General features: G+C 44.3%; 1 protein-coding gene across 1 annotated transcript; it reads left to right on the top strand.

Annotated features, from left to right (window-relative positions):
• Positions 1-7287: 7287 nt before the first annotated feature.
• ZNF514 (zinc finger protein 514) lies at positions 7288-18951 on the top strand. Its single transcript, XM_069494438.1, is given in 7 exon segments — positions 7288-7875; positions 7877-7938; positions 8909-8910; positions 9344-9432; positions 14593-14719; positions 15391-15486; positions 17919-18951. Coding segments are annotated over 7 exon segments (1425 nt in total). The 5' UTR covers positions 7288-7809; the 3' UTR covers positions 18902-18951.
• The last annotated feature ends 2001 nt before the right edge of the window (positions 18952-20952 follow it).

Genomic DNA, 20952 nt, shown 5'->3' on the forward strand with positions numbered 1-20952 from the left:
ACGGCGTCTCTCTAGGGCAGGAAAGTGACGCGCCTGCGCAAACGGTCCTGGTGTCCGCAATTCCCAATCAATGAGCTGCCTTCGCATGGACTCCATCTCCCAGAGCTCTCCGCGGCCGGAGCGCTTTAATATGACGTCTGCTAAAGCTGTGTAAGCGCATGCTCCTGAGAATGGGACTGGTGGTGCTGCACGGGATCCCACTTAGCGGTGCGATTACCTTATCGAGGAGAGGGTGCCGTTGTGCGTTCCTGGGAGACTTAGAGTCACCCTGAAGTACGGCCTACGTCTGAGGTTGCGTCCCTCCAGTCCCCCTATGGGAGGGCCGTCCGAAGGAAATGTTTCTCTTTGCTCTTTGTGCCCCGCTCTTAGCCACTGGGGAAAACCAGGACGACATCGAGTCTTCTGGCTTTTGGAAGGGGCTTGTTTCTGCTTCTGCAGGTCCACTTTCAGGAATTTGATTCTGAAATTTTGTAAGGAGAGGTGAAGAGCTTGGTTTTGAGGATGGGGCTGCGGCTCTAGGCAGCAGGGTCTGTACGCATATCTGTGTCGAAAGAAGAGACGAGCCCAGAATACGTATGTATTATTTAACTGTGCAGCCGGTCCGTCTCCTGACAGTTTGAGCGCACAACAGCCCGCCTGCCTTGGAGCTGCTGGAAGGGCCCAAGCTGGAGACATCGCAGGAATTCTCAACCCTGGCTGCAGGCTGGAATTACTTGGAGAGTTTTAAACTTTTAAACAAGAGTTTGAAAAGATCAGCAAGTGATGCAAATGTGCAGCTAAAGCTAAGAACCACTGAGCTAGAGCTCAGGTAAGACTGAAAAGTACACTAAGAATAGGATAAAATCGTATTTCAGAAACAAGTCTACACTTTAGTTTTTAAAATACCCCAAATTGCCTACTATAAGCAAGGCACTGTTAAAAATATGAACACGATACAGTCACTGCCCCAAACAAACTCATGGTCCAATGGAAAATCAGAATGTAAAATTATAATACAATGCACTATATAATTGTGTCATGTTCAACATACTAAGAGTACAACGGAGGAGACTATTAACTGTGGCTGGGAAAGGTGGAAAAGGCTTCCTATAACTAGTACATTTGAATGAGTAATTACTTTCCTAAGAATAAAGGAAAGTGCAATTAAGAGAGAATAGCACATGCAAAGGTATAGACTAGAGGATAAAAGTGGGAAGAATTAGTAGCAAGATGAATGGCTGGTGGATAAGATTTGGGGACTAATAGCAATATCTTGAGGCGAGGTTGTGGCAGACTGCTATTCTGAGGGGTTTGGACCATCCTAGAAGATTAGAACTTGATTAAAGTCATGACATCCAAGACTAATATTTTCTTGCTGTTCCTTCTGTGTGGTAGTTTTTATTATTCAGTTAGTCTTATACTTTGGGATCCTAACTGGGTTTCCTTCTAGAATTCCCCACCCATTGGCAGATCCTAGGCCTTATCTTTAATGCCCCAGGTAACTGTCAGTATGAAATTTTATGTTCTCCAGGTTTTAGCAGTGTAAAAGTTAGGCTTGCTGCTCTGGATTCTAGCTCTCACTTTATTTTTAAAAATTTCTGCAAAGTTTTCACTTTCATGCCTGCTTGCCAGTGTATTTATAAAGATGTTTGTAATCATTTGGCACTTTTTTTTTTAGTTAGCAGGGTTGTTCAGGCTGTCTGATCTGACATGTTAGTAGGAAGATTAAGAGAATCTTAGCTAATTTTCTCAAAAAGTTAGGAAGAGCATACGGAAGCTAAGCAGCCAAGAAGTAACAGACAATTATCTTGTATAGAGTAAAACAGATGTCTCCTAGGTCCCCCAGCTTATGGGCTCTGCCAAACTACAGGATGTTATGGCTATCTGCAGCAATGTTAACAAACCACTCAAAACTTAGTTGGTTAAAACAACAATTTTATCAGGCCAGGGGATTGTGTGGGTCAGGAACTTGGACGGGGCACAACAAAGATGGCTTGTTTCTGCTTCACGATTTCTGGACCCTCAGTTGGGAGGATCGTGTCTGGACTGGCACCTGTAACTGGGCTCAGCTGGGACTGTTGGCCAGAGTCCTGACATGTAGACTCTAGTCGTGCTTGGACTTCCTCACAACATGGTGACCTCAGGGCAATCAGGCTTCTTACAAGGCAGCTCAGGGCTCCGAGAGTGTCCTGTGAACAAGACAGAAGCTGTATAGCCTTTTATGACCTAACTTCAAAAATCAATAGTGTCACTTCTGCTGTACTCTATTGGTTAAAGTAGTTACCAGCTTGCCCAAGTCCAAGGGGAGGGAACTTAGAGCCCACATCTCACTTGGTGTCCTCAGTAGATTGGTCCCAGGACCCTTTGCAAATAGCAAAATCCATGAATGCTCAAGTCCCTGATATAAAATGGCACAGTATTTGCATATAACCTATGCACATATTCCCATATGTTTTAAATCATTTCTAGATTATTTATATAATGCAATGTAAATGCCAGGTAAATAGTTATGTTTTATTGTTTTTTATTTTTTGTCCTTGTGTTACTTTTTAATTTTGTGATCCACAGTTGGCTGAGTCCTTGGATGCAGAACCTGTGGATATGGAGAGCTGACTATACGTGGCCATTAAAAAAAAAGGATTGCCCCATAGCATTTCAACCTTCCCCTTTATGAGTGCTTCTTTATAAGAGAGGTGGAGTACAAAAGAAGAAAGCGTCAATTGTAATTAGAGGGGTTTTCTTCCTTTTTTTGAGACAGAGTCTTGCTCTGTTGCCTGGGCTAGAGTGCCATAGCATCAGCCTAGCTCATAGCAACCTCAAACTCCCGGGCTCAAGCGATCCTCCTGCCTCAGCCTCCCAAATAGCTGGGTCTACAAGCATGAGATGCCACACCCAGCTAATTTTTATTTAGTTGTCTGGCTAATTTCTTTCTATCTTTAGTAGAGATGGGGTCTCGCTCTTGCTGAGGCTGATCTTGAACTGCTGACCTCAAGCGATCCTCCTGCCTCGGCCTCCCAGAGTGCTAAGATTACAGGCGTGAGCCACCACACCCAGCCTCATTAGAGGGTCTGCTGGTAGCTTTGCGGTGTGTCTGTATTTCAACTGATAACATATGCTGTGCCTTGATGTTGTTCTCCTTGCCTGTGTGTCGCCTCCCGAACTGCTACCTGAATTGCTACAGGTTGCTTCTTCCAGCAATCTTTGCTGCTTCCTGGATGCTTCTTGCAGTTCCAGGACCATCTTCTTGGGTACCCCTTCACTTTGTCTCTCAGAGCATCTTTCTCTCTCTCTTTTTTTTCCTGTTTCTAACAAGAAGGTTAGTTTTCATCAGAGCATCTTTCTCTTTGCTGCTGCTACCCAATCTCTCTCCAATCTCTCTCTCTCCCTTTCTCTTTCTCTCTCTCTGATGAAAGTGTCTTCATTTTACAGCAGGTGGCCTTTTTAGAGGTGGTATCTTAGCAGAATGGCCTGAGCCCTTAGTGATAAATATTTTCAGTTTTACTGCTTGGTCTATGAGGGAGGTGATGGCAAAGGTGTTTGGGTACTTAGTGGTAATATTTGTTATTTTATACTACCAACTTTCCTTCCTGAGGTACATGTGTATCATCTGGAAGCTGGTGGGAGGGGTGGAAGGGAAATATTCAGGCACAATTTCACACTATACCTAAAAAACATTGCTTCTTCTGGCGTCTAGGTCTGATTCCAGGTCAGACAGACTCTTTAAAATTTTTTTAATTTTTAATTATTGTTGGTACATAGTAGTGGTATATATTTATAGGGTACATGTGATTATTTGATACAGGCATACAATGTATAATAATCAAATCAGGGTAATTGGGGTACACATTGCCTCAAGCATTTATCATTTCTTTGTGTTAGGAACATTCCAATTTTACTCTTTTAGTTATTTTAAAGTATACCATAACTGATTATAGACTACAGTCGCTTTGTTGTGCTATCAAATATTGTTCATTCTATCAAACTAACTATATCACACCTGAAGCCAATACAGTCTTGCCCTCTCCCTCAAGCACACCAATTCTCTCTCCACTCACTGGCACAGTGCTGCAGAGGGGATGGCAGAGGGGTGGCATAGGAAATGTAAGACTGTCTTTTCTATCTCTTCAGTGCCTCTTTCCTTGCTATAATGTTAGAACCAGGCACTGTGATCACTCACCTGATTTTTTATTCTTATGAAGGTGCTTTCTTGCATGGAGAGTCTTCAATTTCGTGTTTCTGCATGGGGGAATGATTGCTGGAGGGTTCTATTTGGCCATCTTGCTCCATCTCTTCCTCCATACTGACTCTTTACTTCTATGTTTTTGTTTGTTTAATATCTTTTTGCAAAATGGCTACCACTGGGCATCTTTAGTCCAAAAAAAAAAAAAAATGACTGTGGATGCCTAAGCCCTAATTGTGTATAGATTCCTACTTTTACCATGGGGCACTTTACTCAGATAAGTTAGAGTGGTGGTGCCCTAATATCCCACATTAGTTAAGGAGGTTCAGTCTGCCACAGCACACACAGGATGTCTAGGAGTTTCTGTACTTCAGTTCTGCCTTACAAAAAGACCAGCTGAACATTCAAATTTTTGTATCTTGTAATTAGTTCTTAAAGTTCCTTTAGCTTTTTAGAATAAGCCATCTTCTTCAGGCTAATTTTTTTTTTTTTTTTAATAGGGACAGGGTCTTGCTAGGCTGGGCTGGTCTGGAACCCCTGGCCTCAAGTGATCCTCCTGCCTTGCCCTTGCAAAGTGCTGGAATTACAGGTGTGAGCCACCATACCCAGCCCAGGCTAGTTTGATTTAGAGAGATGCTCTTGCTATCTGCTCTTCCTTTCAATAAACTAGTTTATCAATATTGTTCTTAAAATCTGATGTCTCTCATTATTCTTTCTCTCCATCTTCCATGGTAATAGAATTTTTAGCTGGGCACAAGAGTAAACACTACATTTCCTTGCAGCTAGATGTGGCCATGTGTTCTGGTAAATAGGTTATAAGTGGATGCATTGTACAGCACCTTCTAACAACCTTCCTTAAAAGACAGCTGGACTCAGAATAAAAAGGAACGAACTATTCATACACATGACAACATATTTTTAGATGGATCTCAAAGGCTTTATGCTGAATGAAAGAAGCCAGTCTCAAAAGGTTACATACTGTATAATTTCATTTATATGATGTTCTGGGCAAGGCAAAATTATACAGATAGATAAAAGGGCAGTGGTCACAAGGGGTTGGGGGGTATAGAAATGTTTGACTAAAAGGAGCAGCAGGCCAGGCGCAGTGGCTCAAGCCTGTAATCCTAGCACTGTGGGAGGCCGAGGCGGGCAGATTGTTTGAGCTCAGGAGTTTGAGACCAGCCTGAGCAAGAGCGAGACCCCATCTCTACTAAAAATAGAAAGAAATTATATGGACAGCTAAAACTATATATAGAAAAATTAGCCAGGCACGGTGGCGCATGCCTGTAGTCCCAGCTACTAGGGAGGCTGAGGCAGGAGGATCGCTTGAGCCCAGGAGTTTGAGGTTGCTGTGAGCTAGGCTGACGCCATGGCACTCTAGCCTGGGCAACAGAGTGAGACTCTGTCTCGAAAAAAAACAAAAAAAGCAGCAAAAGGAATTCTGGGGGTAATGGGGAAGCCTATAGGACTGGAGCTCCCCTGACAGTACTTAGAGATCAAATGGCACACTTGAGCACTAAGCAGGAGAGGGAACATTCCTGTTAAGCTATTGATTAACTTCTGGGTAAAATGTGCATTGTAACAAGGGCCTCTAGGTCAAGATCAGTCCCAAAGGATGGAATTTAAGAGTGGAGAATTCAGACATTGCAGCAGGCCAACGGGAAAGGTATCATGGACAGGCAGTGCCTCTCAAGTTTGTCTGAAACAGTTCCATCTCTAGTAATATTCAGCCATCAATGAAATGAAAATCTTTTCTCATTTGTCCATCCCTTCACCTTTTTGGTTGAGAGCACGGAAGATGGGAATGCAAACTCCTGTGCCAACCCTGGTTCCCAGGCAGTGTCTCCTGCTTGGGAGGAATAGGGCCTGCTTGCTTGCTTGCTAGGAACTTGCTGTGCCATTCTGGCCATCTGTACCACTGGAAGTACTGACAGAAAACTGAAACAGAACCTGAAAAAGCAAGAAAGGAGAATGGACTTTTTGCCTTGATTTCGAATTACTTGTTCCTAACCCCCTAACTAAGGTTGATAAACCAACCTCTCAGTCCTCACAAGTCTCCCCTCTCTGAAGACTGCCCCCAGAAAACCACTGTTTTAATACTCAGACTGTGTCTTAGGCTGTTGGTGCTGCTATAACAAAATACCTTAGACTGGTTAATTTATAAAAAATAGAAATTCGTTGCTCAGTTCTGGAGGTTGGGAAATCCAAGATCAAGGTGCCATCAGATTCAAGGGCTGGTAAGGGCCGGTTCCTCATAGATGGTGCCTTCTGTGTTCTCACGTGGCAGAAGGGGCAAAGGGGCTGACAAGCTCCCTCAGGCCTCTTAGGTCATAAGGGCTCACCACCTAAAGGCCCCATTTCCTAATATGACTCTAGGGGTTAGTTTTCAACATGAATTGGCAAGGGGGGAGACGACACATACATTCACACCACAGCAGACCGTTTCCCCATATATTTTGTGTCTTAAGTGATACTCGTTTCTGGAGCAGGAGAGAGCCCAAAGTCCTCCCTTCTCTATCACTCTGCTGAACTCAAGGGGCAGTGGGAGAAAGGCAAAGAGGCATGGAAAGACCTATAGACCAGTAGTATCTAGTTTTGAGCCACCAGTATCTCCTGGGCACCTTGTTAGAAACAGATACACCAGAAGTGCCTCCTGGAAATCCTCATTCGGCAGATTCACTGTGGAACCCGGATTTCTGTCTTTTTAACAAATTTCCAGTGGCTTCTGCTGGGCAGCCCTAAATCAGCCTATGAAGCACAGCTACCAAAAGCACTTGCAAGATGGTCAATGCTCCCAGTTCCCAGCCCAAGGGAGGGATGGGAAAAAGTCCTCGGTTAGCTGGCGCGCACGACCCCTCCCAGGGGCATCCGGGCTCTGCAAACCCCGCCCACGCCCGCTCTCGGAGGCCAGGGCGCAGGCGCCTTTCGTACCGCTCCGCGGGCTTGCTCGGATGGGTTTTGTGGTGGCCGCGTCTGCGCAGGCTCAGGATGGTCTTAGGAGGCGGGGCCGGCGTGGGGGCGTGGCCTTGCCTTTTGTGGGCTCTGCGGTTCCCCGCGCGCGGGCCGCGGCGAGCACCGCGTCTAGAGCAGATGACAGAGCTGGCGGTGACCCTCCGTGTGCCCGCCTGCGAGGGACTGTGGAGAGTGGAGCTGGGCAGGAAGGACTGAGGAGTAGGGGTAGACTTGGCAGAGCGGCTCTTACCGGAATCTCTTCTGTCTCCGGACAGCTGAGGAGCGCTGGGCACCTGGGTCGTAGGTGTGGCGGCGGCCGCGTCTCCTGGTGGTGTGAGCCACTGCGGGTGTGGATCCGCGTGGGAACTAGGTCCCAGGGCCTGGTCTTGAGAAGGGCGGCGGAGCGGAGCCAGTAGGAGGCCGGGCTTCTGAGGGGTCTGAGAGTGTGTCCCAGGGCGGGAGAAGAGCACGGCCCTGGGCAGCAGCGCTGCGCGCCTGGGCGTCTTTCCAGGTTTGACAGCCCCGCTCTGGGCCCTGCAGGTCTCCTGGGTCTCGCTGTGCTGAGTGGGAATGCCCCGCGTCAGCCAGGCTGCCCTAGCCTGCTCCCCGCTCCCTGAACCCTCGGGAGGACCGCAGGGCTGTGGCCGAAAGACTGTGATTTGGACCTAGTGAAAGGACGCCGCCCCTTTGCCCTAGCTATGGATTCCACAGCATCAGGTTTGGCTCTCAAGCGTGCAGAGGGCCCCAAACCCTCCTGCGGAGTTATTTAATAGTACCAGGCCCAGTAGGAGGAGGACCCTAGGAAGAGGCTGGGGAATCCCACTGAAGTCCCAGCTTCCTAGGTCCAGAATGGGTCTCTGGATGACTGGCAAGGTGGAGGGGATGGCCACGGATGACTTGTCCCAATGGCCAGAGGAGAGGGGGGGAGCCGAACTGCACAAGGAGAGCAAGCAGCACAGGAGAGGATCTGATGTTTTCCTGCTGTGGCAGGGAGAGGGCAAACAAACCCGAGAAGGAGTGGCCGTTGGCCAGGAATGAGAGGACAGTAGGGCCATCTGAGCTTTGTCTCTCATCTGCTTAATCACTTCATTAATAGAGTTTTTCCAGCTCTTCTAGCTCAGCTGTGTACAAGGTCAGCAGTGTACATGGTGGGTGCCTCCTGTGAGCCTCTTCCCCCAACAATGGGGCCGGGGCGGGTAATGCAATCCAGGAGACTCAGGAGGTTTTAAGCCATTACTTTCTAAGTTTATAATGTCCCATCCTTCACCAGGTGAGCATTTGAATTTGTTTATTTTTCAGCGCACATGCTCAAGGAAACAAAACTGACCAGTGGAAAAACTGGACCAAATCCCTGGGCCTACTACCACCTCTTTTTTTCCTTTATGTCCTTACTACCCAGTGTGACCCATAGACCAGCAGAGGCATCACCTGGAAGCTCTCTAGAAATGCAGATTCTTGGGCCCTAGCCCACACTCACTGGAGCCAGGGTCTTAACAAGTCTTGAATCAGAGTTTAACAAGATCCTCGGGGATCCATATGCACGTGAAGTTTGAGAAGTGCTGACCTGTACTATGCTAGGCTGCTTGCCTACTTCAGTGTTTCTACTGTAAGCCTTTCCACTTCACTGGCATGATTTGGGTTTGTTTGTTTTAAGACTTTACAAACAGTATGATGCAAAGCTGTTTAATAGAGGGGCTCTCAAAGTGTGCTGCAGAGACCCAACAGTGCTTGGAAACACCAAGGGCAGCTTCTCAGGAAGAGCTAGCATCCGAGCTGGGTTCCCAAGAATCAGGAGAGAGGTCTGATTTCTTCCCCTTTAAGCCTCATATCCTTCCATGGCCTTGTCTTGGGCCTTGTGTAGTTGTTAACCTGCAGGCTAGATTTAAAATTCCTTGAAGGTCTCCATGTTTGTATTTCCAAAATGCCCAAGAGAGGACCTGCATTTAGTAGGCCCAGTAAATTATTCTCCAGTGGTAGGGCCAGACTGTGGTCACACTTCACATACCTGTAGCCTGCTGTGGGCCTGAGGACAGGTAGGAGCCTCACATTGCTGTGTGCAGGAGCACTTTTCTCTTATATGGGCAGGCTAGAAGCTGTCTCCTAGCTCCCTTTGACCCACCTGTGTCTCCATAACCATGGAGGTGACACGCAGAGCTGTATAGGGGTCTCCAGTTTGGGAGCTGCACATGCTGTAAGGGTTAGCCTCCCTTATGGCTCCTTTTACCTTCCCAGCTCTCCCTTCTCAGGACCCTGCTCTTCCTCCAGAGAGATTCCCAGGAGAAAAGGGAACAACCAGTTTATTCCTGAAAGCCAGGCCCCAGGTGAGTTGAGGTTTTCTTAATTTTTCCTCAAATGCCTGAACTATGAATAGCTCTGCCTCCTTTTCTCTAGAACTTTTTTGTTCTAGAGAACAAAGACCCCTGTCCCTGCTGTGCAGGAGCTGAGCCTGTCAAGGTGGATTATGGCCACTCTGCCCTTGCATAGGGCCCTCTCTTCTCTTCTTGGTGTGCACTCACTCACTGGGATTATTTGGGCTCATTTTGGCTTATTTCTGTAATGGGCACTGTGGTGACTACTAGGTAATATGCCAGAGCCCTTGCCTTGAAGGAGTGTCACAGCCACAGTGGGGAGAGGATTCTGACATCCAGGATGCAGCAGGCTAGGATGTGTATAGTTTGATGGCAAACGGGCACAGATAGGCCTTTCCATTGATGTTCGGGAACAGGAGAATCGGCCTGCATTGGAAAGACTGTGAACACTCATGGAGAAGGGGGGACAAGAAGGTTCTGAGGATATGGACAGGTGGGGAGACCATTTGTGACTGGATCCCTGTTCAGATGTTGTCTTCCTGGATTAGTGAGGAGACAGACTTAACTTCACTGTATGCAGGCTGTGTGACCTTGGATGAATCATGTAACCTTGCTATGCATTGGTTTGCTACCTGTAAAATGAGGATGATAGTGTTAATTATGATGAAAACAATAATGGTTATTATTTACTGAAAACCAAATATGTATCAGGAAATATTCTACACAATTTACATATATTAACTCATTTCATCTTTAGAACATTCCCATAAAATGGTTACCATTTTGAAGAATAGCAACCAAAGCACAGAAAAGTAAACTGAGGAAATCAAAGAACAGAGAGATAAAGTAACTTGTTCATCATGGCTATCTAGGTGGTAAGAAAGGGAGCCCAGTTTCAAACACAGGCTCTCTGGGTCCAAGATCTTAACCACTTAGTGATAAAACCTCAATCTCATATGTTGGAGTCTTCTTGCAAATGGCAATTGTTTGATCCTTGTCTGCTTTGGGGATCATGGTGACTGATTCCAGTGGTGGATTCAGGTTTGGCTGTAGTGAGCTGGATGTGGAGGAAGAACCAGGTGGAGGGCTGTGATGCCAGCCTGTGAGTTTCCCAGTATCAAAGATGGTATTTTAGTGGGATTCTGGCTTGATGATAGACATCGACATTTCATTTTCAAGCCAAAAAGGGAAACCCCCATCAATAAGGAGTTCTTCCAGGTAATTATTAATAGTAGAGTCATAAATAGAGTTTAAACCTCTTTGGCCTTGATGTATGTCATTCAGGGTATAGCCAAGAGCTTAGGCTACTTCTGTGTGGTACAGCCCCCAGATCTCAAAGCTTCCCAGTCACAAAGGTGTATGTCTTCTTCCTGCTGCGTTTATCAGTAGCAGGCTGACTGTAACTCTCCTGCACACCCTCTTCACTCTGGGATTCAGGCTGAAGGATCAACCCTGCTCTGGGATATGCTGTTCTCATGGCAGAGGGAAAGAGCAATGTCAGCACTTTGGCTCCTCAAGCTCCTGCTCAGAAGTGGCAGGTGTTGCTTCTGCTCACAACCCACTGGATGAAGCAGGTCACGTGGCCAAGCTTAATGTCAATAAAGTGGGAAGTATAAGCCTCCTAGAATGAGGGGCCCAAAGAGAGGGATCGTGATTATTTTAAAGAAAAAATTAGTTTACCACTGTGTATTTTCTTACTCATAGATGTTCACTTCCCTCTCTCCTGCACACAAAATGCCTTCCCGATAGAGATAACCCCCATTCAGTCAGAGCATCATGATCAAAGTCTCGGATGGTATGATAATATCTACATTGGGCCTGGATGTAGATCCTTGGGATCTGGAGACTTATGAACTAAAAGGGCAGTTAACCTGAATCCAAATATCCAACATACAGTGAACAGTAGGGACAGGATGACCACAATAAAAACTCCTATTCAGAAAGGGAAAGCATGGGAGGAGCCCAGCACTCCCAGGTCCATAACAGTTATGAAATTCCACTGGGCAGATACTGTGAGGACCCTTGATCTTGGGAGTCAGAAAATCCTGGGCTATGCCTTGGTTGTGCTCCCTGGGTGGAGCTCCCCAGCTTAGTGTTCTGGGCTGTTGGCTCTGCCCTCGGGAAGTTCCTTCCTTTCACAGTATCCTTCTTGGTCACATATAAAGATGGTATTGAAGAATAAGCTCTCTCAGGGGCAAAGCAGCTTTCTCATCCTGCCAGAGCAGGTTGATGGCCTAAGATTGTTTTATGTGTAACTCTCAAAAACTATATCAGTTTTTTATGTATTTGCTTCCAGCTGGCTCCATGTGTCAATAGCTGTACCCCATAGTTCTTTTTGAAATGTACCCTTCTCTTTAGACTTAATTGTGGAGCTTTCTGTAGCTTTTTGGCCATCCTTGGGATGGCCATACTTTTTTTCCACTCCGAACAGTTTGGTCCCACTGAAAGGATTTACTGGGAGCCATTTGAAAACCAGATTCATGATTTAGTCCTTGATAATAGTCTGGCTTTAAATCATCTTTTGTCATACAAAAGCCTTATGTATATTGTCTTTTCCAGTTGGAAGTGAGAATTGGTTAAGTCTCCAACCCTGGAAGTCCTGGCATTTCTGGATGCTTCCTATTGCCTTTTGTTTTGCAAATCAGCAAACTCTTGAGCATATTTTTCTTCGTGTAATACTTTGTCTAATGCAGCCAATAACAACCAACTCACACTATTAATGTTATGTTTCTAGCCTCTTCTCGTTACATCAGAAGCTCATGCTTACATTGTTCATATTTCAACTTACTGAAGGCAATAGTTTTACCAAACAGTTCACCACCAAATTACATAGGTTGTCACCTTGCCAATAAATTTCCTCATTGCCTGCCCTTGAAGCTGATGTCCTTTCAAAAAAGAAAGTTATTTTTGGCTGTTTAGTTACGGTAGAATCTCACTTTGAGTACCAGTTTTTTAATGAGTCAGTTTAGGTTATTTATACCATGATAACAACAGCAAACCCTCAGAGACATACACCAAAAAAGGTTTATTATTACATGCCTGCTGTGGCTTTGCCCACATCTTCACTCAGATCATGTGCCATTCTCAAGGCAGAGGGAAAAGAGCAACTGCAGAACGCCCACTGGCTCTGAAATCTTTTGCTCACCTGTAGCTCATGTCTCTGCCTTCACATTTCATTTGAGAAAGCTGATTACATGGCTATACCTGGGTCAGGGGGCAGGCAGCTCAATCATGTCCGGAGGGCCAGTGTATATTTTGGACAAATACTATAATCTATCACAAGAGGTTACTGTAGTAGTGAGTTTTCCACATTTGATTATTTTGGCTGACTTTTATGCTAATGTAAGATTATTTCAGCTTATCATTCTGTGGAATCAGTGTCTAAATGAGATTTGATTTTTAAATACTCTGGAGTAATGATAGGAGTTTACAGTACTGTCACTTATTCTGCTTTTTAGTTCATATATGGATTACCATACAATATAAGTCAAATGGTAAGTATTCTAATCGATGAGATTGAGGGCGACAGGGTAGTTCTGGCTAGGACCTATAGAATGGTTATACCCTATAGTGGTGACCTGGGGTCCTGGGTCTCATGCTCACCTTTGTAGACTCAGAGACTGAATAATGATTAGGTTTTGGGGGAAAGGATTCAGGGTGATCAAACTTACAAAACTTTTTGTTTTTTTTTTTTCCTGAGACAAAGTCTCTGTTGCCTGGGTATGAAGGCAGTGGCATCATCATAGCTCACTGCAACCTCCAACTCTTGGGTTCATGCCAGGAGATTCCCCAGCCAACAGGGTTGAAAACAGGGCATCACGCAGGAATAAGAAATGAGACAATAGAAGAGAAAGAGTGGGGTCAGGGGACTCAAGGCTTTCCGGACCAAGAGTCCTGAGAGTAATTCCTCACTTGTATTTATTCATTCTAAGAAAAAAGATCATCCTAAATCATACAAGCAAACAATTCTCTATAGCTATCCCACAGGCAAACAAATTCTAAAGATTTCCAAAAAGATTACAATAACAGGTAAACGTCATTCAGGTAAGCTTTAAAGATCACTGATAAAGATTAAGATATCCAGGTGCACATTAACCTCAGCAAAGCTATTTCTAGCATAAAACAAAATAAGAACAAAAATCTTGGGATTGTGGCCAGGCCAGTTTTACAGCAGTTGGATGTTCCTGATAGCAGTCCTGGAGAGTTTTCTGCCCCGGGAGAGGAACTGTTTTCAGTTCCTCCTGCCCTTGGAATGTCCTTATCATTTGGAAAACACCTATGCAGCCACACCTATGCAGACTGTCATATCCACAGAGGTTTCTACACCAGCAATCTCCCTAGGTCACCCCAACATTTCTAAGCTACCCCAATAGGTTCAAATGATCCTCCTACCTCAGCTTTCCTAGTAGCTGGGACGACAGGCACGCCACCATGCCCTGCTAATTTTTTTTTTTTTTAATTTTCTGTAGAGACGGGGTCTTGCTATTGCCTAGGCTGGTTTTGAACTCCTAGCCTCAAGCAGTGCTCCTGCCTCAGCCTCCCAACGTGCTAGGATTACAGGCATAAGCCACCACTTGTGGCCCGTACAAACCTATTGATTCAATATAAATGTGTGCTGACAGGCAGGTAGGGGGATCAATTATTATAAGCCCCAAATTATTTGATTGGGCTTTAGTAAAAATTGTCCTTAAAATTATAGGTCATAAGTTTCAAAAATATCTTATTCGAAGACTACTGATACTTATGCATTTTAGAATGCAAAGCATATTAGTCTGTTAATTCTAATTGATTCCAATTAAATGCAACTAAATTGAGAATAAAACCTCTTGACAAATGAGGAAACATATTATATTCACCTCCCCTACCTAAGCAGAATGTCTCTGTAGGCCTGATTCTCCTGAGATCCTGATGATATTTCCTGGTGGCTTGATGTGGATAGGTATGTAAGTGGGCAATGGGTGGGATACCAAGTAGTTAGGATGATACAATCCCTGGAGCAGTTGAAAATATTTTTGTGATGATGAAACCTACAACTCTGTGGGCACTGGGGTAGCTAGGAACTCTTGAAATCACTTCTTACACATCCTGAGGTTCTCCTCAGATGCCTATCCACTCTTCTGCCCAGGGCCATGAGTGTGCTCCTTGAGGGTACAGGAGTGTCTTCTGTTTCAGGACCTGATGACATTCGAGGATGTGACTGTGGAATTTACCCAGTGGGAGTGGGGGCAGCTGGACCCTGCTCAGAAGGACCTATACAGGGAGGTGATGCTGGAGAACTTCAGGAACCTGGCCTCCCTGGGTGAGCGCTGTACCTCCAAAGCCCAAAGCCTTCCCAGCAGGCCTTCTTGATTTCCTTGGTGTTTAAATGTTAAGGGCGTGTAGGCCTATTGCTGAGTTTTGCCCTGGGGTTCTGGAATCAGACATTTATATTCTCTGTGGGGCCCAGAGATACAGTATTTCTGCTCCTAGTTCTAGGAAAAGTCCTGTTTCTTGCAGAGTTGAAATAGCAAATTTCCTGACTCTGCTCCTGACATTTCACAATGCCTATTCTCTGGAGGCTTTCAACACCTACAGTATTTTTCCACCATGATGATCGAAGTTCAAGGACTTGGCTGCCAGCACACATAGCCACAATCCTTTTCTTTCTTTTTTTTTTTTTTTTGAGACAGAGTCTCACTTTGTTGCCCAGGCTAGAGTGAGTGCCGTGGCATCAGCCTAGCTCACAGCAACCTCAAACTCCTGAGCTCAAGCGATCCTCCTGTCTCAGCCTCCCGAGTAGCTGGGACTACAGGCATGCACCACCATGCCCGGCTAATTTTTTCTATATATATTTTTAGCTGTCCATATAATTTCTTTCTATTTTTAGTAGAGATGGGGTCTCGCTCTTGCTCAGGCTGGTCTCGAACTCCTGAGCTCAAACGATCCGCCCACCTCGGCCTCCCAGAGTGACTTTTCTTTCTTTACCATCAGGGCTTCCAATGTCCAAACCATATGTGATCTGCCAGCTGGAGGAAGGGGAAGAGCCCTGCATATTGGAGAGAGAAATCTCAGTAGGTGCCCAGTCAGGTGAGTGAGTGAGAGCTAAACAGCATTGTACATTATAAGGCCCCTCTCAGGGTGTAAAGTTTTCCTGAACCCTTGGTCAGGGAGCTGTCTTTTCAGTAGGTGAGGCCACTTGGCTTGAGTCCTCAACTCCAGTATTTTAAATTTTGTAATTATTTCTGGTGTCAGAAGAGGAGACGTTCATTTTCTTTTCTAGTGTTTACCCTTCCTTTGGTATCCATTTCTGCCTATGCCTTCTGGGTTATTGGTGCCATACGGCATCACTAGATGTCTTACAGTCTATGTTAGATGGATCAAAAGTAATATATGGCCAGGTAATTACCATATCAGCAGGGTTAAGGGAGTTAGCAAGGAGTCAAGCAGAACAGTTGAGCAGCCCAGAAACAAAAGGGTTATGGGCAGGGACAGACAGAGGATATCAGGAAGATCAAGATGAGAATACTTCAAGCTTGATTAGGCTGAACCTCAACAGAAGTGGTTCCAGGAACAAGGACTACTCCTTGCCAGCTGTTGATGGTATCTCAAGTCATCTAAAGGTGATTTGAGAGTACCTGGAAGGCTCAATTCCTTGGAGCAGAATTTTGGACTCAAAGCTCTCCTGACTGCTGTGTGTAGCCCAGGAATACCAGAGGCAGGTGACAGTCTGTGCCAGTCAGTGTTCATCTCTGAGGCAGAATCATAGGCTCAGGCTAGGGCTGAAGCTTAGAAAAGAGGTGCTTAAATCCTGAGAGGATAGGCTGGGCCTCATCATAGGAGCCTAGAGTATAAGACCGAGAGGGAAGATGCAGAACTTCTCTGTGTTGGTACTTGCTCTTACTTCCTTCCTGAATGAGATCAAGGGTCTGACATCCAGATCTAGTCTCATGATCAATATCTGTTTATTTACAGTGGTCCACAGCGTGGCTGTGTTTCAGAATGTCCCAAGGAGCTTGTTAAACATTCAGACTCTCCAGAGGCACATAAGACCTATTGACTCAGAATCTCTCTGAAGTCTGACCTCTGAGACTACTGGTTATGTGTGGCTAGCCATTTCTCTCTTCAGAAGTGTCTTTGTTATTATTGTATTAGTCTTCTGTTATTTCTATTACCACAAACTTTGTAGCTTTAAGCAACACAAACTTATTATCTCACAGTTTATAGATCAGAAGTCTGGCATGGGTCTCACATGGTTAGAGCCAAGGTGTCCACAGGGTTGCGTCCCTTTCTGGAGTATCTAGGGGAGAACCTGTTTCCTGTTCATCTGGATCATTGGCAGTACCAATTCCTTGCATTTGTAAAACTGAAGTTTTCATTTTCTTGCTGGCTGTAAACCAAGGGGTGTTCCCAGCTTCTAGAGACTGTCACGTGCCTTGGCTCTGATGTCCTTCCTCCACCTTCAAAGCCAGCATTGTTGGGTGGAGTCTTCCTTGCACTGCATCTCTGCCCAGCCAGGAAATGTTCTCCAATTTTAAGGACTCATGTGATTAGATTGGGCCTACTTAAATAATCCCAGATAATCTCCCCATCTCAAGGTCTGTGCCCTTAATGACATCTGCAAAGTCCCTTTTGCCATGTAAGATAACCTACCTATTCACACGTTCTTGGGATTTAGGGCATGGACATCTTTGGGGGAGAATTATTCACCTCTCACAATTATATAATACAGTAATATGACACATATGTATATGTACATAATGCATAATGATATATGGCATACAGACTGAGATGTTGAGGGAAGACTTTGTGGAGGACATCAGCTTGTCCCTGAAAGGTGTGCAAAGCATTAAAGAAAGAGGGTGGTGAGAGTGGATGTGGATATATGGGAAACAGGGACCCAGCCAGCTTCTGTGCTGAAGGCACCTGCCGAAGAAAAGGGCGGGATCTTGGTTAAGTATTGTAGGGCTGGAGTGAGAAAGTCAGAGTTTATCCTGTAGGCACAGGAGAGCCTTTGGAGGATTAAGACTGGGAAAAAAAACACAAGGAAAGAAGAATTTTGGGAAGAAGAACATGATGAGGGGTTTCAGGAAATACTGAAGGTAGGAGGACTGGATAGAAGTCTGCTACAATAATCTAGGCCTGAGGAGATCACAAGGTGACTTACAATCCCACACTTTGTCTATTTCTTTTTATCCCTATCCCTTAAATTTAGTCTTTCCCTTGTCACCCTTCCTTCCCTCCTCTCATCATTATAGTCCTTGGACTTACCTTGTGTACTGGAGTCCAAACACAGTTCTCTCAGGTTTTCCTAATCTTCAGTCACTCCTTCATCACTTGTTCTTGACAGTTCCAAAATCTTCTTCAGACATAAACCATTCTTGAAAGAATCTGTATACCTCTTTTAGATATTATTTTTAAGCTTAATTATCTTACATCCATTATAAGAGTTTAATTTCCTCTTGGCACATAGAACAGGTAATACTAGAATGTCTTTTTTTTTTTTTTTTTTTTTTTAACAGACTTAAAGAGGAGGCCTAAAGCCAAAGAATCAATTCCAAATCAGGGAGTTTCCAAAGAAGAATTATATCAGGTAGCATCAGTCGAAAAACACACTCAAGATGAGCTCTGGTCCTCCAAACTGAAAGCAATGTGTGGTTGTGACGCCCAGTTAGAGATGCAGCAGATAAAACAGGAAAGACCCCTGAAAAAAATGTTAACCACTCACAAATCTTCTACTAATCTTAGGAGAAATGAGTGGAGTGAATTTGGGAGAAGTTTAGGCTTAAGATCCATCTTTGTTAAGCAACACAGTGTTCCCATGGGAGAAGGATCCTATAAATGTGATACAGAATTCATACAGACTTCAGGGGGTAATAACTCTGAGAGAACCCATCCAGAGAAGAAATCTTGTAAATGTAATGAATGTGGGAAGTCCTTCCATTTCCAATCAGAACTTCGGCGCCATCAGCGATGTCACACTGGAGAAAAGCCCTATGAATGCAGTGAATGTGGAAGAGCTTTTGGTCATATTTCATCCCTTATTAAACATCAGAGAACTCATACTGGAGAAAAGCCCTATGAATGCAGTGAATGTGGGAGAGCCTTCAGTCAGAGTTCATCTCTTGTTCTACATTATAGATTTCACACTGGAGAGAAACCCTACAAATGTAATGAATGTGGACGAGCCTTTGGTCATACTTCATCCCTTATTAAACATCAGAGGACTCATACTGGAGAAAAGCCGTATGAATGTAAGGAATGTGGGAGAACCTTTAGCCAGAGCTCTTCTCTCATTGTGCATTATAGATTTCATACTGGAGAGAAACCTTACAAATGTAATAAATGTGGGAGAGCCTTCAGTCAGAGTTCATCTCTCACCCAACATTACAGATTTCATACTGGAGAGAAACCCTATAAATGTAATGAATGTGGAAGGGCCTTTGCTCACACTGCATCCCTTATTAAGCATCAGAAAAGTCATGCTGGAAAAAAACTCCTATGAATTCAGTGAATGTAGAAGGGCTTTCAGCTGGAGTAGACACATTACCAAACCTCAGAGAATTCATATTGGCCAGAGATGCTAAAAGTGTAATGTATGTGGGAATGCCTTTGGTCAGAGCGCATGTCTTGTTCCACATCAGACAGTACATACTAAAGAGAAGCCCTATTGATTTCAAGAGAGAAGGTGGGATTTCAGACACACCCCCTCTCTCACCAAACACTGGAGAATCCATACTAATGAGAAACCATGTGAATGTAATGAATGTGGAAAGCTTCAGTCAGAGGATGTATGTCATTCAACATCAGACAATTTATACTTGGGAAGAGACTTATCAATGTGAGTATGGCAAGCCTTCAGTCACATACTGTTCCTTTAAAAAATCAGATAGCTCATACTGGAGAGAAATTCTACAAGTGTGGTAAGTCAAGAACACATATTAGAGAGAAGCTCTATGAAAACAGGAAATGGGGGAAGGTCTTTAGTCAGAGCTCATCCCTTATTAAGGTTCAGAAAATTCATACTTAAGAAAAACCCTATAAAGTGGTGAATGTGAGAATGCCTTCAGGCAAATCTCATTGCTTTATAAACCTCAGAGAACTCTCCCTACTAGGTAGAAAACTGGTAATGTGATGCAGTGGGAAAGCCTCTGTGGATGTTCCACGCTTTTGCACACCAGAGAAGTTGTGCTACAGCAACTCTTTGAATTTAGTGAAACTCGAAAAACCCACTAGTATAGTCAGGCCTCAGCATACATTAAGTCTTAACCTCCAAGAGAAACTCTGGGAGATTAATGAAACTTCCTTTCAGACTTGAGATTCATAAAACTAGAGCTGATAGGAAGCTGAGAAATCACCTTATCTGGTGATGTTCTACCTGGTGGGAGGCATTTGTATAAGTGCACTTGTGCAGTGACTCCCATCCTGTTACTGATAGGACACAGTGTTACTGCCTGGGTGAGGAGGATGGAGGCTGAGAAAGGTAGAGAGCAATCAGTGATCTAGCCCAGCCATGTTTTAGAGCTAAGGAAGCTGATGTTCAGGAAGTGCCATGTCCTTGCCTATAGACAGTTGCAGTTTGGGGATTGAGACACTGAAGGCCTTCCCTGTACAATACCCACCTGTACTTGCTTCTCTTTAACACATGTTACTTTTCTCTGTGAGGCAATGGAGTAGTCTATGTTTGAACAGAAAGCAATTTTCCATATGTATTTATGCTGCTGGATTTGGAAAATTTTTTAAATATTTTTTTTTTAGAGATGAGGTCTTTCTATGTTGCCCAGGTTGGATTGGAACTTGTGGGCTCAAGTGATCTTCCCACCTCAGCCTCCTTATTAGTTGGGACTACAGGTGTGCACCACCATACCTGGCTGGGTTTAGAATTTCTTGAAAGGAAATGAAAACAGTGTTTGTTTATACATAAAAATCACTAAAATATTGGTATTATTAAAAAAAAATCAAAACCTCAAAAACATTATAAGTGAAAGAAGGCAGGTGCCAGAGACCACATATTACATGATTCCACTATCGGAAGTGTCCAAAAAGGCAGATCTTCAGAGACAAAGTAGATTAGTGGTGGCCTGGGAGTGGCAACTGGGAGCAACTGCAAATGTTATGAGGAATCTTTGGGATGATGGAAATGTTCTAAAACTGGATGGTGGTGATGGGTGAACAGTTTGGTAAATTCACTAAAAATCATTGAATTGTACACTTAAAATGGTGAATTTGATGGTATGTAAATTATACCTCAATAAAATCATTTAAAACATCAAATATACAGCTATACCAACGTTTGCAAAACTAATTATCTTGTTTGTTACTTCAAGCCATCTGTGCATCTTTGGTATTACTTTTTATTTTCTGTAATATTAAATAGTTACCCCCAAATTTACTAGGTCTCAGAACCTTGTCAGGCTCTTCTTTAAGTCCATACTATCTTGGCTGTACATCTTAAGTGGAGAAGCCAAGACCAAGAGTTGGTATAGACCAGAGGAGTCTTGCCTAATGAGGATTAGCTCATAGTGGGACAGTCCTTCAAACATTCAAAGTTCAGAG

Source organism: Eulemur rufifrons, chromosome 19, assembly GCF_041146395.1.
Source record: "Eulemur rufifrons isolate Redbay chromosome 19, OSU_ERuf_1, whole genome shotgun sequence".
NCBI lineage: Eukaryota > Metazoa > Chordata > Mammalia > Primates > Lemuridae > Eulemur > Eulemur rufifrons.